The sequence below is a fragment of the Zalophus californianus genome, chromosome 4, assembly GCF_009762305.2.
Source record: "Zalophus californianus isolate mZalCal1 chromosome 4, mZalCal1.pri.v2, whole genome shotgun sequence".
In the NCBI taxonomy this organism is placed as follows: domain Eukaryota; kingdom Metazoa; phylum Chordata; class Mammalia; order Carnivora; family Otariidae; genus Zalophus; species Zalophus californianus.
In genome coordinates, this window is record NC_045598.1 from 81,889,529 (window position 1) to 81,910,476 (window position 20,948).

At 37.2% G+C, this 20,948-nt stretch overlaps 1 protein-coding gene across 2 annotated transcripts in view; it reads right to left on the minus strand.

The window, feature by feature from the left end:
• DPYD (dihydropyrimidine dehydrogenase) overlaps positions 1–20,948 on the minus strand; it is a 795,521-nt gene that overhangs the window by 260,913 nt on the left and 513,660 nt on the right. The window contains exons 15-17 of one of the 2 annotated variants that reach the window (XM_027618382.1): positions 12,832–12,900; positions 4,539–4,622; positions 2,687–3,452 (exon numbers count right to left, since the gene is read on the minus strand). In XM_027618382.1, coding sequence (XP_027474183.1) covers positions 3,396–3,452; positions 4,539–4,622; positions 12,832–12,900 — 210 coding nt within the window. In that variant the 3' untranslated portion in view covers positions 2,687–3,395. Of the gene's footprint in view, positions 1–2,686; positions 3,453–4,538; positions 4,623–12,831; positions 12,901–20,948 lie in introns of those variants that run through there. The other variant, XM_027618372.2, reaches the window with a different exon arrangement.

Below are 20,948 nucleotides of genomic sequence, written 5' to 3' on the forward strand. Positions count from 1 at the left end.
TGACGGCAGGGGGCAAAAAACCATTTCAAGAGGACTATACAGCTAGTACCTGAGAAGTCCTGAGGAGCATGCTGCCTCTTGCTCTTCCTCTGTGCCTTGTGGAAGATAAAAAAAGGAAGGTGGCAAGGCATCTTAGCCCACACCTTCCATCTACAACCTCCATCAGCTATTTTTTCTTTTCGTAGCTGATGGAGGGTCTAAGAATTAAAGGTACTGCTGGCTAAAGAAGGCAGTTTACAGACTCTTAGATGTCAGGAACCTAGAAAGGAAGCAAAAATTCTGGCAAGGGTTGGTTTGGATATTTAAAGGTTGATTTGTAGAGGCACATACTGATCAAATCCATGTTTGGGAAAAAGCACTTACCCTTGGTCAAACGTTTGCTGCTATTTACACGAACCACAGAGAGTGTTATAGGAAAGCAAGAAAGCTCTAGTTCCTCACTGCTACATGGCAATGCAGGCCACCTGTGGCCATGTCTTCCCATAGTTCAGGAGAAGTAAGAAAGAGGATGTTTCTGTCAAATCTACCTATTTTTCAAATGTTGGTAATAATTTCGGAAACAAACACAACAGAAAGTTGAGTTTCTTCAGCTTTTGTCTGAATTTACTTTAAAAGTTTCTGCAAGATGGAATTAAAAATAGTCAAAGACAAAAGAGGGGTATTCACCCAATGCCATCAGAACACTTTATATTTAGGAAAAGGAGAAGACCTCAAAGAGGTGCCATTTTATCTGAATTTTATAGAATTGATTATAATTACATTTATAAAGTAATATGCCAGCACAGGAAACTGGCTCACATAGACTGCACATAGACAACTTTAAATCTGAATGTTAAGACATCAGGGAGGCTCCCTTATTCCAGAGAGATGCAACATCTACAAAGTAGATTCAGGTTTGCGTGTATGTGTGTGTGTGTGTGTGTGTGTGTGTGTGTGTGTGTGTGTTTAAGGATTTTTTTTTTTTTTTTGACAGAGAGACAGAAAGAGAGAGAGCACAAGCAGGGGGAGTGGGAGAGGAAGAAGCAGGCTTCCTGCTGAACAGGGAGCCCGATGCAGGGCTCGATCCCAGGACCCTGGGGATCATGACCTGAGCCGAAGGCAGACGCTTAACCAACTGAGCCACCCAGGTGCCCCTTGCTTGTGTTTTTATATATTTTGAGAAATGGGAATTTAGACCTACAAAAGACTTTGGAGATAACTTAGTCCTGTATGCACTTTCAGTTCATAATAATATATATTTTAATGCTTACACTGGAATACCAATTTATTAAGAAGTGTTCTCAGTGATTTATCTATCTATATTCAGGCTTACATGCTAATTAAAGCTCAGGCCTTGGCAACTGTTGACCAGATTTGTGACCTGGGAAGCATGGAGGCTTCATTTTTTTGTTGGTGTTGTTTTAGTTTGGTTTGGTTCTTATTTTATTATTGCCCTTGTTGTACAATGGGATAAAAACTCGGCCTATTCAGAGGGTTATTGTGAGGACAAGAAAACTAAATTTTTTTTTCATGTTGTAATATACTCCTGACTCTTTAGAGTGTACACAACTAAAGCTAGAGCATATTTTCACCTTCACTTGAGCATCAAAGTTATGGGGGTTTTTTTCCATTTCACTTTGCAGGAAATATAAATGCAAATTCCCAAGGTCAGCTTGAGATTTTCTTTATTTCTACAAATTCTGTAAATAAATGACTTCTATATATTGTGGAGTAGAGGTTATAGCCTTCTCTGTTCAAAAATTTCACAATATTTGGTCACTTACGGGAACATTTATAAAGAGTTTAAATATATAAATATATATTTAAGTATATACATATGTGGTTAATATAAAATCACTTAGATGCAAAGGCAGTATTTTTCCCTTGTGAAATATTGGTGAGAAAATATATGACATAATGGAGGAAAAAACATGCTTAGAGAGGAAATTATACTATACTGTGATACTCTGCCTCTTCTTAAGGGGCTAAAATTATGATGATTTCTGGAAACACCAAAAGTGGAAAAAGTACAAGAGAGTGTTTCCAATAGGTAAATATTCTAGGCATGGAGCTAATGTCAGTTTGTTTCATTCATGAAGCAAACACTTATCAGGCTCTGGCGATGTGCACGGCACTGCGCCTGGCACACATGGAGTTTCCAAGAGATGGAATGCAGGATCGCACTGCAATGGGGAAGAGGAATTGGAATGGCTTCTCGGTCCACCAACACTGAGTACAAATTTCCCATCCCACCAGCTTACAAGTGTTCAAGACTACAAACCTCAACGAGAAAGGAAGAGGCAATGGGAACAGGAGGTAGATTAAAAAAAAAAAAAGAAGTAAAGGAAAAAAAGATGAATAAGCACCAGACATACCTGTGCCCACTCTAAAGAGTCAGATTTACAATAAAGTTTTTTTAATGCACTAATATTCTTCCTTCCCTCCATTTAAGATATCGAACATTCCTGTGTCCTGAGGCAGAGCCATCATTTAAAATATGTTGGAGCAAAAACGATTAAATTTGTTTTATTTTCCAATTCTATGATTTAAAAGAGGATATAATTCAAAAGAAGATTTCTTTTTTTTTAAGCTTTTATTTATTTTTTGATGGAGAGAGAGACAGTGAGAGAGGGAACACAAGCAGGAGGAGTGGGAGAGGGAGAAGCAGGCCCCCCTGCGGAGCAGGGAGCCCAATGCGGGGCTCGATCCCAAGACCCCAGGATCATGACCCTAGCCGAAGGCAGATGCCCAACAACTAAGCCACCCAGGCGCCCCCAAAAGAAAATTTCTAAATGTGGCTGATAAGAACTGGTTTTAGTTTTAGAGATTATAACTAACAAGTGAAATGGCAATGTTCCCAAGTTTCCTTAAGTCTAAGGTATCATGGTTTTTGGAACATATGTTTTCCAAGAGTTTTAGAAATCTTAATACTAACTCAACTGCAAAATTTTAATGCTTGGTATCCTCATTCAGCCAAAGGCTGGGCAAAAATTTATGTAGCTAAATAACTCTCTGGAGAGGATGCCCCTAAGACACTTAACAGTGGTTAAGTTCAGATGTGTTCACGGAGCCAAAGCCCACTCTAAAAAATAAGCTCAAGTTTGGGCAACATTTTCAAAATAATTGTCACTTCTGTGGCAAGGAATATATATTAAAATGTATCCTTCTTTAAAACATTAGTCAATAGATTTAAATGTTTCCATAGCTGTTTTTATCCATGTAGCTAGAAAATATCTTTGGTCTAAGTTTCAGATACTGTGCAAGGGTTATAAAGAGAGAACAGTGACCACCTCAGGCCCTGTTCCAGCTGTCCTGTTAGAAGCCTTCCTCATTTCAGTCAAGGTACACATGTTGACACACGGTCACTCAAGCCTTGCCTCACAGAAGTCAGGATCTAATATAATGATATTTTCCCTCTATTGAGTATTTCTGAGGCTTGGTTCTGTCATCACACTGACGATCTTCTGGGTAACCTGTTGTGAGTGGAACACAGGATATACTTGAAAAACATTTGACTAGGCCCTCCCCTCCTGCTGCTACATGAGAATGGTTTCTTCCTAAGTCACAAATCTATTCTGAATGTTAATTAAATATTTACAAGGTACTTTAAAATCCTCCCTGAATGCTAATATGAAAATAGCAACCTAGGTTCATTTGAAGAAGCAGAAATTTTTGCCCTTCCAAATGAAGGGCCTCTGCCCTCTGAGTTTAATTCAAATAATCCAAGGATTTGGAAAAAAGAAAAAAAAAAAGAATTGAGCACCTACTATGTACAAGGCCCTGTGCCAGACGTAAAGACAAAAGTAGAATTTCCAGGACTAGAAAATTTGTCATAAATGACAACATTTCATATTATTTAATTCACACCATTTCCCTCTGGACTTAAAAGCCAAATTAGATGCAAAACACTCACCTTTTTAGCATGAAGCTTTTACATTGCTCCTTAACATACAACACTGTATCTAGTTACATAAAGATGTAGTATTTTCTACATATTAACATATATTTCCACATTTTATTCATTAGGTTTTGAAAGTATTTTAGCATGAAGGTTCCATTCATTGTATCCCAAAATAAAAATAGCATCAAAGTCTTTTTGCAACTCCCAAAACACAGTTAGGGAATAATGATCATATGCTAAAAAATGTAAAATGCAATTTGTGCTGTGCCCCATTTACTACAAAATCACTACGAACAATGCATTTTGTACAGTATATTGCTCCAGGGAAACTGGATCAGCATCAGGAATGAATAAAGAACATTGCATTTGAAATCAGCTAATTCTGCTTCAGTGCTTTTAAAAACTATTTGTTATGATATTACTTCCTGTCAAGCACATAATGTGGTATTTTCCTCAATAAAACTAAACAGTTGCTGTAATTTCAGTTTCCCTCATTTTCCACTTTTTAAGCACTAAATATTTAAACAATGCAGACCTGGAAGTCTCAAGCCAGTCACCTGATCCATACATCTCCTTTCCTAAGGTAGAGTTACTATCCATACAGGGGCCTGTTCTTGTCCCCCCAGAAATACGTGATGGCAGCTGTTGAGGTCCTTACCTGCCCGCAGGCCAGGCCCATTCCTCTTTCTCCCATGCCATGTGGACATGATAAATTTAACTCCAGGGCATCTGCTCCAGAAGCCTTGACAACGTGGAAGGAACATGCAAGAAAAGGCAAAGCTTTATTTGTGTCTCGATACACTTTCACCATTGGTAATTCAACATAGGTCACATTTGTCAAATTTAAACTCTTCCATTTTCTGCCTGATAGCTAACTTGTGAGGTGTATTCCGACTCTCAAATGAGAGTTATCTGTAACAACAATGATACAACAGCAAATATTCCTTCGGTGCTTGTAAGAGGACACTCACTGCTCTATGTGCTTTGTATTTGTTATCTCTGATTCTCACAGTCCTTGGATTAGTAGGACACCGATTTTGCAGACAAGGAAACCGAAGCCCAAGGGAGTTTGTGACAAACCTGGTATGTTAAGTGACACAGCACAGATTTTAACCCAGATCTGTTTGACATCACATTTAGTCTTCCCTACACAGCTTCTGTTTTTATAGATACAAATCTTACTAATTCTGGATAACTGGTACTGGAAGTTGTAGTGCAAAGAAAAATGTAGTTGGCTACCTGGAATGCATACAAGCAAAATTTAAAACATTTTTTAACTAAGAATCAATTGTGTTGCACTGAAAATAAGTCCATGATAAGAAACATGAAGTGTAAATAATTTTGTCTGTAATAATTAAATAGGATTCCTTTTAATTTAGCTCATTAATTCATTAATACACAAATGGATCCTGCGAAAATGAACAAAATTGTTCACTCGAAGTCTTCTTAGACTACGTGAAGAATCAGAATTCTTGACCAGTCTCCTGTGAAAAACTCTTTTAAGAACAAGCAAAACACTTTTTAATATGGTAACCAGAGGGATGGGGGATAAACTATAAATGATTCAAGTTTGTATATTATTTTACCTAACTTCTAGAATTTCTCCAATGCCACAATTTCTTTTTAGTAAGGTCAACTAGAGGCTTGAGTCCATTTCCGTAACATTAAACATGTCTGTCACATCACGCAAAGGCTTAAAAATAGAGTTCACTACTTTCTAAGTGTATCATAGACCTGTCTTTAGGCCAACAGCTGTTTCTTCAAGGGTTCACTGTTTTTCCTGATTGTTCAAAATTTTAGCCTCTTTTTTCCTGCTTTATAAATTTTAAGTGGGACCTCAACAAATTGAAGAATTCTAGTTAGCAATTTCTCGGTCGACTTTCTTACCCATCTTATTCATTAGTGAGTCTGCTTTTTCTTTTGCACATTTGTGAGAGCTCATTTGATCATCCAGCCTGTTTTCTAATATGGTTTCATTATGGCTTTTGATTCCCTAATTCAGTTTTAAAATGCTTCTTATTATCTGAACATTACCATGAATCATGCTACTTTTTTTTTCCCTGCTGGTTTGATGGTAAGCATGAACAAAGCACAGCCTAAATTCTGGGTTCTAATCCCAGATCTGCTAAGGAATTGGGGATGCTTTAGGAAGTCAGTTAATCTTCTTTGTCTCCAACTACTCAAGTATAAACTGTACATAATAGGACTTATCTAAAAAACATGTCATGTGGGAATTACCAGCTTAATTAAAAGATTGTACAATTATATACAGTATCACCCTTTTTTTTAGTCTTAGCTATTTCAAACATTTCCTTTAGACTTCTTTGTTTAGCTGAAATGCAGCAATTAAAAGTAAATCAGTTCAACAACATTTTGGATTAGATAAACTTTAGGTGGCATCTGTATACATATTTACATTATACATCTTTCTTAAAATGTAAGTGGAAGCTTACAATTAGCTGTGATAGTAGATGATAATATCTAACATTTATTGAGTGCTTACAATATGCCAGATACTATACTAGGCTCTTTGCAGTGGGATATATCATTATTCCCATTTTACAAATGATAAAATAGAGGTTACAAAGAATTCAAGGAACTTGCTTTATATCTCACATCTTATAAGTGAGAGTAGGGTCTTGAAACCAAGCATTTTGAGTCCAGAGCCTGTGTTCTTACTATCAAAACTTATTAGCAATCGCTAATTCCAAGGCTGGAGTTGGTACAGTGTGTTAAGAAGATGTAACATTTGACATCCTTAAAGCTTCTAAACTTGAAGTAAAATTAAAATCTTGTAAAACCACCTATCCCCATTAAAGGCTTTTCAGAGACTAATTAATAAAGATTTCCCCAGTATTATGTATATCTATAAACATCGACCCACCAAACACATCTGAAAAGGCCTTTGATTATCTCAAAACTGAGATAATCCTGCTTAAGGTGACACCAAGAGAACAGAAAACATTCATTTGGCCTCTGTTTGAATATTCTCATCACAGGATGTACACCACCTTAAAAGGCAGTTAATTCCATTTCCAAGCAACTATATGCATTCAAAAAGCCTTAATTGCTGAATTAGCATGAAATGTTAAATTAACTGAAACTGGGCATGCATTCTGACTCCTGTTAGTCACAGCTTTTTAGTTTACTCACTTAGCCCAGAGTTTATTCTACCTTACCTAAATGATTACACAATAAAGTACTCTAGTGAAGGCCATGACATAGAAAATCTGCTGTTTCTAATTTCATACATTATCTACTTATCACCCATTTATTTATATGAAGGAGAATGTCTATGTTAATAGCCGGAACTCTGGAGGCATATTTCATGGATTTGAATCCCACTTTTACTACCTAGTACATGTGTGGTCTTCGGCATATTATTTGACTCTCCTTCGCTTCAGTTTCCTTGTCTCCAAAAAGTGGAAAACCATAAAAGTAACTCATAGGTTGCTTTTTTAAGTTATAAATCAGCTTAATAAAAGTGAATGACTTAGAACAGTGCCATTGGACTATAGTAAATATTATGTAAGTATAAGCAATTACTGTCTATCAGTTTCTCTGTCTGTCCATCCATCCATCCATCATCTAGCCATCCAATTAGAATCTCCAACCTGCCCTTCCCCAGTCTTCTATAAAAGGATTTAAAGTAACTATTTATACTTCAGCAGGGGAGGGGGAAAGAAAAGGGGAAAAAAAACAATACTAAGTAATTATCAGAATAGTGGTAGCAGTGTAGTTTCTAAAATTCTGAATCACTTTATAAAAACTCTCAGAAAAACTAAGGTAGCAAAACCACAAACCTTTGTACAGTATATACAACAAAATCAGATACAAAATTCTTCCTCTTCTCCCTTTCTTACTTCTCCCTTCCTTCCTGATCAATGTAATTTTTAAGTCATTGGGTGAGACAGAGCAAGGTAGCTGACCAAGAAGATATAGGAGGAGCCTCGAGAACCCAGCGTGGGGTATCAGAGCCCGAGAACAATAAGATGGATGTCCATCTGGAGGGTGGCCTGCTGTAGTATATCAGAGCCCAAGTGGGAAGGAAGGCTTCCATGGGAGGTGGGAGCTGGCAAAAAGCATCAGAGCCCCAGAGGGTCAGGAGGGTGTTCCCTTGGTGGAACACAAAGGTACACTTCTTGAATTTTCTCTTACTTTCGTCTGTTAAAAGAATATAAAATGTCCAATGTTGACCTTCTACATAGCAACACTGTCATCTAGCCTCAACTATCCCAAACTGGAGACACAAGTTCAGGATCTTAAACCTCTCTGAACTGGATTTGGCAAAGGTACACCCTGAATGGGCTTGGGCCTCACTGGACACTAAGTCAGTGACTATCTCTTGTCTGCAAGGAGGCGTCCACCTTTCCTGATCGCATTCTGTGCTGCTAACCGTCACTCTGCAGGGACTTACACCCACCTGCTACTACACATTTCTGTAATACTATCTGCTTTCTACCTCAGCCTACTTGAGATCTCCTCACTCTAACATCAACTTAATTTCACAACACACTGCTAGCCCAAATTCAGGTTAAAAAATGGTAAGAACCTGGCTTTTAAGTGGTTTGTTTGGACCCTCTGCTAGGAATAGTGTGGTCACTTGGTTTTGATAACTGTCCTTCCCCTGGACCTTCCTTGTGTCATCCTACCAATCACGGTCAGACCTTTGGCAATCCCTCATCAGATTCTTGACTTAAAACCTTCTACTTTGTATGTTAATCACCTCAAGTTCATTGGTGCCAAATAAAGTGCCACTCTTCTCATTTATTCTGTAATTGCTTCCTTTTTGTTTGTCACATGTCACTACACCAGCTCTGTACCCCTATTTTAGTTCAACAAATATTTGACAGATACCCAGAGATTAAGCAGTAAACCAGTCAGGAGTCTGCACCCCCAAGGAGCTTGCATTGTAATAAGTAGGACAGACGTTAAAGAGCTAATGACACCATTGCTGATTACTTAATTAAATGCCACAAAGGAAAAGCACAGGCTGAGATACACCTAGATTCTGGGGAGCCTAAAGCTTAAACAAACTGAGGAAACTTTTTTGAGAAAAAAATTATTTAAAATTACAAATACGAAATTTAGGTACAGGGGCTTGGAAGTGACTTGGGCAAGTAAGGGCCCTGAAGCTTATGTTTCATTAGTTTTAATGGTAAGTTGGCTTCTGGGGACAGGAGCTTAGAAGGAGCAAGACAGAAGGTTTAACCTACTGGTCAGGACACTCAGAGTTGAGAAAGAGAGAACATTCTGTGAGTAAGAAAGACTACTCCAGGCCAAGGGAAGAGCAAAGGCTCTTAGCTGGGAGCATGTCAGAGGAGTAAAAGAAGGCCAATGGGTGTGGAACGTGGACAACAAACTGAGGATAACACTGGGGAGACAGGCAGGGGCCAGACTATGTAGCACGTCCAGGTCAAGTTAAGGATTTTGCATCTTGAGAAAGATAGTGGGAAGATTTTGGATGGATTGGGGGCAAGAAGATGAGTGGTGCTATCTCAGATAAACTGGGATTAGGGTGGCAGAGACGCCTATGGAGCCACACTCAATTTATACGCTGCTTCGAATCTGATGGCCTTACTTGCCACTCAAGCTTTTGCCACTAGCTTAAAGAGGGACCGCAGGCCCTATTGCTGTTCTCGCAACTCCCGTCACGGCCAGCTCGCACAGCTCCCTCGGCACGAAAGCAGCGCTTTTGCCTCAGCCGTCCGTGCCTGTCCCAGGGGCAGTTCCAGGAATGCCAGTGCCCAGTCGGGCCTGAGCAGGGGGCTTGGGCTTTTCCCTCCAGTTCTGGGTTTAGATCTCACAACACCTCACAAGAAACACAAGAAACATTTCACAACATGGTGCGGCATGTGACTTAGCAGCAGCCCCAAAAGGGGCAGGATACACAATCCCCCAGAAGGGCAGAGGAAAAGAAAGCCCTGGGGTGTGAAATTTGACCAGTCCAAGCAAGTAGACAGAAAGGAAGCAGGAGGTACATCTCACACCCTTCTTCTCCTCTAAACTGTTGGGAGGCAGGATGATTTCACATGGCACTCTCTGTCCCACATGACTGAGCCATCAGCTCCATTTCCTTGGGAAATGGGAGCCAGCTCTGCCATGCACCACACGGGCTCTGCTTTCCCTTCTTCCTACCCCATTTCCCTTTTCTCCCCACTCATACTGCTCTGGGGTTGTAGCCTTCAGTCAAGCATCTTCACGTGAACTTTGACGCAGCCTCTGTTTTCTAAGCTAACGCACATTGAGAAAGAAATGGATCCAAGATCTATTACAATGAGATCAGGATCTATGTAAGACCTGATATTGTGAGTTTTCAGTGTGGTTCAGGTTGGTGTCTTTCTGATCTTTCTGAATGGTATCTTTCTGATACAGCTGAGGCTGTCTTATTCACCTTTGTTCTGGCTGGCAAGAGACCGTGCACACAGTAGGTGCTTCACAGATCTTCCTTTGTATGGAATTGGAATAGGTCATCCGTGACCCAGAAAAGGAGGAAAGACTGTGATCAGATCCCGAAAAACTGAGCAGACCCTAACAATGCTACTGATTCGACACCAAGCTGTGAAAACTCTTCCAGAGGTCACTTCTTTTTCCTGGTGTTCAAAAAACAACAAATTCAAACCAGGTTGAAGAATACATAAAAGATGACATTAAAAGTGTGGTCATTCTTGGGTTAGAGTGAAAAGGAAGGCTTGGTTCAGTATGGTTCTATTTCTAGAAGAAAACAAAACTTTCTAAAAAATATGCACATGATAAAGAAGATACACTGGATATACATTAAAAAACAGCATTCAGTTGAATTTACCATATTTTAAGAATGTACCTAGGTTCTATTTTTTTTAACCACCTACATGGTCTTAAATGTTTATTTAGAATAGTAAAATACAGTGGTAGCCTCTGGTGAAACAAATAAACAAATAAACAAATAATAATGATCGTTCCTTGCACAAACTTTCATTCTGACACAGTTTCTCTGTCTTTACTTTTTCAGGTTCTGGTATGGATTTGGATCTGTCCTGCTGTTACACATGTGTCATTTCTGTTTTCAGATATAATAGTAAAGAGCTCATAACAGATTTCCTCAGTTCCCTATTGTGTAATTCAAAAATTAATCTACTATAAGGAGAGGAACTTCATGAATTTAAAGTATATTCATCATCACATTAAGTCATTTGCTGAACTTAAAACTGGTGCTAGAACAGCTGGTGTGATATCTCTGATTTCTTACCGCCCATTATCACCACCCCCAAAGAAATGTACATTGTAAGTGGTACAGTAACTTTGGCTCAAATACTTTTTTGTTTCTGTTGGTTTGTTTTAATGCGGGCTCTCCCAATGTAAAAAAAAAAAAAAAAAAATCTGTTTTAATCTGTTTTGAAGCATGCATTCATAAAGACAAAACCAACTACTGATTCTATAAAGCATTATGGGATTCCTAGAGGAGCTATGAGGAATCATGCTACCTAATGTCGCCCTCCAGGGGATGTGGAGGCCTGGGGAGAGCTTCTTCAGGTGCTATGCCCTGGGACAGTTCATATTTTAAGATTATAGGGGAGCTTTTTTTTTTTTTAATTGACACCATCTATAGATTGACCTTGATATGCAGATTGCTTTCCTGTGGAAAGTAACAGACTGGTTTGACTGAAAGGAAAGCATAACTTTTCCTTTTTAAAATTTTTTTCTTTCTTTTTCTCCTCCTTTCTTTCCTTTCTTTTGTTTTTGTTGTTCTTTTTCTTCTTTTTTTTTTTTGCTATGCGTACTTAGAAAATGATATTAAATAAAACTGAAATTAAAGAAATAGATATAGAATGTAAGAAATGTGAAAAGCACCTTTAAGATGGTATGTTACTAATTAAAGGTATTTAAAAGTAAAATTTGCTTATTTAAAAGTTGATGCTCATCACTGAAGAAAATATTTAAAGTATCCTATTCTACAGAAAGAGGCAAGCAGCATGATAAAGCCATTCATCATAGTCAGCTTAGAATTGGCAAAGCTCATGCCAAGCACAGGTTCTGTGGAAAATTTCATGGTCAGTTAGGTAAATTCATGTATAAAGTGGCCTCAGCACCAAAGATCATGAAGCCAATTACTGATCATGTTTAATTTCACCCCCTTAAGTCCCAGAAGTCATTTTTCCCCCTCATCGTATTAAGATATCCAAATAAAATGTACACTTTTTGAACACCATAGAAGGTTTCATAGTATTTTATAATGCAGAGTCATTAGTATATAAGTATTGTTAGATGTAGTCTTCTACATTTCTGAGTGGTTTTCAAGAAACCTCAGCTAAAGCTGTCTAGAATATTTTTCATGACAGCATGATGGATATAAGTGTACAATTTTAGGTATGTATTTTTCTATTTGAAATACAAATTTGAGGCACATGGTTAGTTGTTTGCATTTGTGCAAGATTCAATTTATATTATAGAAAACCTGCTGACTAGTGTTCCATTCAGGAGCATTCTGTCTTACCATTTTATGCATGTCTGTATTCAAACTAGAATAGTATTAAATGAACCTTTTATATCTTAAATATTCAAGAGTTTTATATTCAAAATTTCTTCTCGCTGTCAAACTAGTTTGCCTAAAGGCAAGGTAAGATCCTGTTACACTCTCAAAGGTAGAATTAAATTTTATCATGGCATCCATCATAATATACAATTTGCTTAATATGCAAATAAAGAGTATATGGATTCAAAGAATAAAGGATTTTTAGGTAGTGTGTGAAATCCAAGGGACCACTTTTATAGAATAGATTCCTTTTAAATTTACATTTCCATCATTTTAATGAAAACACAGGGTAAACAAATTATAATAGAAATGTTTTAAGTTACCATTTTCCATTCAATTTTACTTCTACTGGGCTATTTTTTCATGGCAGCTCTTTATTTAAAACTAATAAAAATGGAAGAGAAGAAATAAAATAAATATATACTAAAGAAATCATTACCTCAGCCATTTTGGAAAGTTCCATCCAGTCATTTTTGCTGTAACTGCACATGATGCTAGCAATCACGACCTTCAAAAGGAAAAAAAGGAAAGAATGTTAGTTCACATGGTTGTACACAAGGGTGTTTTGCCCACAAGGGTATATTAATATTTACACATATATGTTTATAATGGTAAAGCATATCATAAAAATTAGTTTTTGATCTGTTGAAAGACAAATTATTTAAAAACAGCAGCGTATTATGGTGAGGCAAGGGATGAGATTCAGGGCTTCAGACTTAGGTTAGAGACTTTCTCATTTACTACCTTTGAATTCTTATGTAAGTTACTTAACTTCTCTGATCGTAAGCATTCTCATTTTTAAAATGGAGACAATGATACTGACTTTGCCAACCTCAGAAAGTGATAGTGGGAATTACATAAATTTGTGTATGTGAAAGGGCTGTCTAAATTATACAATGACATGGAAATCTTCATTAATATAATTACTGGTATAGCTAAAAGTTTTAGGATATGGAAAAGAAAGAAATTAGTGTCTTCTTCAATCATATCTTATTACAACAAGGATAATAATACCTTACATATTCATAGTGCATTATAGTTTTAAACTTTGTTAAATGTTGATTATTTAACTATAGTCTTACAGTAAGCCTATAATAGAGGCTATACAGAGTAGTAGTTACTACTACATTACTGCTCTGAAGCTGTAATGTCCAGATTAGAACTTTGACTCTATCCCTTACTGTGTAGGCAAATCATTTAGTTTCTTCATTGGTTAAATATGGATAATTGTACTACCTACCCAGAAAAGTGTTAACAGAAATAGCTAAAAACTTATATAGCTCTTATGATGTGCTAGGTACTGTTTTAATGGTTTTTACTTCACTCACTTAATCATTCCCAACATTATTCTTCCCATTTTACAGATGAAGGTGCTGAGGCACTGAGAAGTAAAAGTCACATAGCTAATAAGAAGCAGAAGCAGGACTCAGACCCAGGCAGTTTGACTGGGAGTCTGTGCTTTTAACCACTAGATTTTGCTGGCCCAAAATAAGTATTCAATACACATCAGTAATTTTTTATCATTAGCATTTAAAGACTGAGATTGAGATGCAAAGAGTTTGTGCCAAGCCTAAAGTCACAGATTCTAGTAGAAGGGTCCACTCAAAGTCCTTATGCTCTCACCACATGCAGCTCTTTTTATGTATGTCTAGAAAACAAAACAAAGATATGTTGGAAAAGTTGGATGAATGCTTTCGACATTGAGAGAAACAGAAAATAAGTTGTGACCATATTGGAGAGAGTTCTGAAAGCCATGAAGACAACAAGCCTGTCTGTAACGTTAAGTTAATTTTTTCTCTCCTGAGAGACTATCATCTCCATGAGAGCTGGGACTACTCTGCATCATTCATCATTTTATCTACAATAACCAGTATGGTATTTGGCACACAATAAGACTGAGTGAATAAATGAATGAGGTCACCAAAGATTTAGGGGAGTTGCTTTATCAGCTCATCCTTTTAAAAGTAAGCAGAAATGAATATCATGAGTCAGAGAAGGAAAAAATAAACAATTGATTAAAACTGTTGGCAAATAATTACTATGAGCCAAAGTGAAGAGTAAGCAGGGCTAATGCGGGTGTTGGTTTGGTGATGGAGAAGAGGATCAGATGTTAGAATACACAGGACTTATGTCCTAGAGGGAGCAATTGAGAAAGAGGAATCAAAAGATCTGAGAGTCTGAATCTGAGGGACCGAGAGAAATCTCAGAACATTAGTCAGATAAAGGTGGGACAATGATAAGAAATAAGAAGCCAGGTTCAGATAGATTCCTCTATACAGAGAGGAACAAAGGGAAGAAAGTAAATGATGAACAAAGGAGGACAATTGAGAATGCCTAATTATTTGGGGACAAGTTCAGGATTCAACATTTGTGTCCAGTGAAGATGCAGCTTTTAAGAATTTGGAGAAAAATGTAATAATGATCCAAGGCCTTTTCTCTAGTGGCTAAAAGAAAGGAGCGGGGGAGTCAAATTCCAGGCTTGCCCATTTGCAAACTAAAAAAGGGTCACCAGGATAAATTATGAACCTTCAGTTAAGAGATAATCTTTCTGCCCTTTCCATGTCATCTAAGATCTCAGGGATATCCTGCCCTGCTCCCCAGTTTGAAATGGACCAGTGAGGAATACCACAGGGTACACCAGATCTTCTAGGACCAAACTAATACCTCCTGGTGAATATCCCTTGCATGAAAAAATAAGGGACTCCATTTGAGAGGAAAATCAACTGGGGGCAGGTGGAACAGATTCCTATTGTCCTCAGTGGCTTCAAGGTCAAGTAAATACAAAACAAACAAATTTTAAAAACAAAACAGTTAATACAGGCACCTGGATAGCTCAGTGAGTTAAGCATCTGCCTTCAGCTCAGATCAAGATCCCAGGGTCCTGGAATCAAGTCCCACATCGGGCTCCTTGCTCAGTGGGGAGCCTGTTTCTCCCTCTCCCCTCTCCCTCTGCTGCTCCCCCTGCTTGTGCTCTCTCTCTCTGTCAAATAAATAAAAATCTTAAAAAAAAAAACCCAAACTAAAAAACCGTTAATACAAAGATTTAGTAAATGGGTGGAGCCCCTAGGCTTGTTGCTAAAACATTAAAGGCAGGGTTAGATCCAAAGATTCACACATGGATGGAGTTCCATGCTAGGGCAAGAAGAATATAAGAGAAAATGAGAAAAGCAGGCAGTAGCTAAATCTCTGGGAGCTGAACCTTGTGGGAGCTTGGGTTTTACTATAGGAGCAATGGGGGCCAGTGAAAGGTTTAAAGGAGGGTGATAATATAATCTCATCTACATTTGCAAAAGATGCTTTTCACTAAATTAGAGGGAATGGAGTGAAGGTGTTTTAGGATGAAAACTTGTCCCTACAAGTTAGGTTGAAATAATGTGCCTTGCATAATATCCATAGAGATGCAGAGAAGTGGACAGTTTTGAGCTGGAACCAATAAGACTGGTCAGTGGTTAGATTCAGAAGATGAGAGAAAAGGAGAGATTAAGGATAACCCCTAGATTACTGGCTTGAACTACGGAGTAGAATGTAGACACTTTCCTGAGATGGAACAAGGCCTGGGAAAATAACTAATGGGGGATTATTAAGACGTTCAGTTTTAATATATTACACATAAAATGTCTAGTAAGCATCTCATTAGTGAAGACATAAATTGTATCACTGTATTCATGAATCTAGAATTCACTAAAGAGGGAAGGGATGAAGGTGTACATTTTAGAAACTTCGACATATAACGGTATTCAAAGCTACCTGGTTAGGTGACTTCAAAGGGAAGAGAATGAAATAGATAAAAAGAGGGCCCGGGATGCCACTTGAGAATGTGATGTCACAAATGCCAAGAGGGGTAAGTGTTCCAAAAAGTAAAGAGCAACCCACTCTGGTGAATACTTCTGAGAGTTTGCATAAGAGAACAGAGAATTGTCCGTGCGGTTTGGCAATACAGAAACCATTGGTAACCTTTGCAAGAAGGGTTTCAGTGAAGCAGGGGGGACAGTCGTCAGACTGGAATAGGCTGAGTGAACAGAATATGAAGTGGAGAGAAGTGATACACACATCTCTCCCAAGATTTTGGTGGGCTAGTTAAAAGATAAATGGGGCAGTAGATGAAGAGTTATGGGAAGTTTAGTGAGAGATGTTTTTTTTCATAGGCCATATTTGAGTATGTTTTTATGCTTGTGGGAATGATCTGGAAAAGAGGAAGAACCTGCTGAGAAGGCAAGAGGTGATGATGAATCCGTTGCATAAGTAGAGGAAGTAACCTCTGATAAGAGCAGAGGCACTGTTTCCAGTTTGATGGAGTGGAAGAGAAAAGTAGAGACAAAAAATAGGTACGGATACACTTGAGTTTATAGATTTGGTATGGAAAAGGTGAAATTATCCTTCCTGGGGTTTACATTTTCTTAAGTAGTAGATGAGGTCTCTTGACAGGAAAGAGAATGAGGGACAGAGATTTAAAAATATGGGGGAGAGATGGGAGTACTGGAGCTGCCATCCAAGAAAATGGGAAAGCAAGTTTACCAAGAGCACATGGTTAAGATTCCTAAGGCACGAATGCACATGTATTTAATCAGGACTGGCAATGTTTCTGGAAAGGGAGATTAATTAGTAAAAGCAAAAGGATAAAATGATTTAGAACACTGGAACACAGATCAGAGCCCCTGTTTTACAGAATGTTTTATAATTGAGACCCATCTTATCAAGACAGGTTTTTGGTGCTTTGGTCATTAAAATGTGATGTGTTTCAGGAAAGGGCATTCTTATACCTAATTCTGCTTTACAAAGAATATTTTTAAATCACATTTTTACATAGCTTGACTTTCATTTTGATTCATGAATACTGAATATAACTTAAAATGTATACTCTTTGTGTAGACATCTAATTGCTATGATACATTAATATTCTAAAGCATATAAAATGCCAGCTATAATAATTTATGAATCAAATTTTGCATGTTGTTTGTCCTAGAAAAATCCCTCAAAAGTTAAAAATAGGACACTTATTCTGAAAAAAAAAGCAAAACAAAACAGTATTGAATGCTTCTATTGTCATCCTTCCTAATTTTTAAAGAATCACAATTCATGATTAAATTATTTTTAAAATTACTCTTATGGAAATAATAAAATGATTTTATTAAGCATTTTTTTTCAAACTCAATTATAATGAAGTTTGCACATCAGAAATTAAGGTGAAGAACAACATAAAACTTCGAATTGGTTACAAGCTGGCTATCTCCTCAAACTCCCATTTACTTAAAGTGTGTGCTTTAAACACTTATGTTGGCAACACTGTTTTGGTATTCTATAACTATACTATGAACTACATTGGAAATTCAGTCAACAGTTCAGCTTCAAGACAACTTAAATTTTTTAGTAGGGAAAAACTGTGTAGTGACAAAGGTGAACAACTGTAAATTACAAGTAGCTGAGTTAGGTTTTGTCAAACAATTTAACAATATTATCCCTTAACACTACTGGGATTATATCCAGGAGGAAAAATAGCATGAGACATGTGATTTCCAAAGACATTTAAACTAAGAAAATGTTTAGTAAATATTAATTAACTGTACAACATTCAAATTTTAACTGTTCTTTATACTGTAGTACAAATAAGCAAAAGTGAGGTTGGTACAATTTTCCTAAAATGTACACATTGAGAATAGGACATTAAAAGTGAAATTCATAAGTTCTTCAAATTTTATACGGGTACTGCTTATTTAATGTATGCAGATGAGAAGAGTATTCTTAAAGTTGTCTTTTCATATTATTTAAAAATTCATCATTTCTTTGTTTATTTTGGGACTAACAAATGTGTTGCTTATACAACTATTCCTAACATACAAAAGTCATATTTCAAGTTAAACAAATATACACATAGTTTCCATAGAAAAATCAGATGTTTTCCACTAGAACAGGAAAAACAACAACAACAAAAAACACTAGACTATTCAGGAACTATAGTAATCGCTGCTTTTTCCTCTTCTTTTGATCACTTCTTTATATATTTCATCTAGTTTTTGTCCCTATTGTGTTTAGGGACTCATCTCCCCAAGGTCACCAGTGACCTCAACAAATATATTAGATAATTTTCCACACAGATCTTTACTGGAACTCTCTTCAGCACTTAGACAGTGAACCACTCCAGCTTGCCAAAACCCTCCTCCATAGGAGCTTTGGAGATACCTCCTTTCCCTACTTGTATTTTTCTTGTTCCTTCTCAGGCTCTTCTACCTCTGGCCACCTTTTACATGATAATGCCCCCAGGGTCTACTTATGGTCCTCTTTTGGTATCACTTCATACACATTCTTAGACATCACATTCGCCATGATTTCAGATAATATTTGTATGTAGAAATTTATAAAGTGTACACCTCCAACCTCTATCTTTCTCCTAAGTTCAAGAACAGCATATCCAACTACCTTCTAACCCCTAGATTCAATTTGCCCAAAATCAAACTTACCCTTCTCTGCCCTGAATTTGCTTATTTCTTCATGTTAAATATACTCCACCCTTTCATCCCAAGTTAGAAAACTAGGAGATTTCTTTTTTCTCTCCCTTTCTCATTGCCTACACCAAGTATACTCCAGTCCACTGGTTCTCAAACTTAGCTAAGCTTTGAAATCCCCTGAAGACAATAGTAATAATAATAATTAATAATAATAATAACCCTAAGGATTCTAAGGTCATTTGTATGTAGTTAGGCCTAGGTATCAGGGTCTTTCAAAGATCTCTGGGTAATTCTATGCACAGGGAAAGTTTGAGAAGTACTGCTCTAGTTTACTTCCCAGTGATCTCTTCTAAGTATTTCCGATTCTTCATCATGACTGTCTTAGTTAAGATGTTCATCACTGCTCCCCTGGATTACTGAAGTAGCTTCCTTATTAGTCTCCCTATCTCTCTTTTCAGCCAATGCCATCTGGCAGATCCTTCTAAAGACACAAACCTGATCATATCACACTTCTTTTTCAACTCCAACTTCAGGATAAAGTCCAGTTTTTTAATAAGCTAGCTATACAAGACCACAATGCTACTTTTACTCCAACCACATTGAATTACTGTTCTTTCTGAATATAACATGTATTCTTCATTCTCCTGACCATATGTCTATTCCTTTTGTCTGAATGAATAAGCAATGGTCCCTGTGCTCTAGGAGCATATGGTATAATAAAGCAGACATATGTAAATTGATACAAAAATAACTATAGTGTATGAGCCAGGATATAATGAGAGAAGAAAGGAAGGGTGATTATTTATACCTGTGTAAATCAGGGAAGATATCCTAGAAAAGCAACTCTTACTAGATTTGGAAATCATCCATGGGTGTTTATTGGAAACTGATTAGAAAGAAAAGAGGCAAGAGTATTCCAGGTGGAGTGAGCAACAGAAGCAAAGGCATGGGATGCCATGTTTAAGGAATATACTCTAAGAAATCTCAAGTAGTTCAATTTAGTGTTGGGGGAAATGAATGGATATACTTCATGGGGGAATGGAGCTGGATGCATAGGTATGAACCAGGTTTATCCAGGCAAGGGTCTAAAACCATGGTCTCCAACCATCTGGGCATTTGGATCTGAATTTTAGATTATTCTAGCCAGTAAATTCCTGCTTCTCATCTGAACATTACCTTCTCTAGGAAGCCTTCGCTGTGTACCCTGCCCCCCTGAATATGTCAGGCATCCCTCTTCTGAAATCCCACAGCATCCTTTCCATTTCTCTGTTACAACATTTATAATATTACATTAAATTGTTGTTTGTGTGTTTTTGAAAAGATGACTGAAGTTTTGGGGGACAGGGCTTTTTTCATTCTCTATATCTCTAGCACCTAATATTAAACCTTGTACATAAGTGGGATTCAATAAATATTTGTTTCAAAGGAATATTGGAATATGTAGCTGAGAAATGGAATTCCAAGTTATGTACATTTTTATTACCAATCCCAATATCGAAATGTAAGTAAATTTCTACATTCTAGAGAGAGAATGAGAAGGACAGATAGGTGGTATAAGGTAAGAGGTTCAGAAACCTCTTATAAAGGATATTTTATATCAAAGAATAATAATCCATTATATATATTTATATATGTACACTTAATGCACATTTTCTGACACATTATCTCATTTATTCCACACAATAATTTTGAATTTAGAAAACATTATACTGAGAATAATGAGCACAGATCATTTATTTTACCAGGGTCAAGTTAATCAATAGCAGAAGCAAGGATTAAGTTCAGGTCTTTTGCCCCCAAGTTCCTCTCTACTACATTAAGACTATACCATATTGATTTTCTATCCTTTCAATTTACATTAGAGATTCCAGTTGATTTTGCATCCTTAACCCTCTTGTGGTAGAGTACTTGGAAAAAAAAAAAGAAGTGTTCCTCTACCTGTATTCATGTTCCTTTGCAATGTCACTGTGTAGCTAACCCATCAAGTAGGCGATTTATTTACCCACCCCTGGAATCTAGACTGACTCTGTGACTTGTTTTGATCAACAGAACATGGCAAAACCAATGTTGTGCAAGTGCCAAACCAAGGCTTGAAGAGGCATTGTCCTCTTCT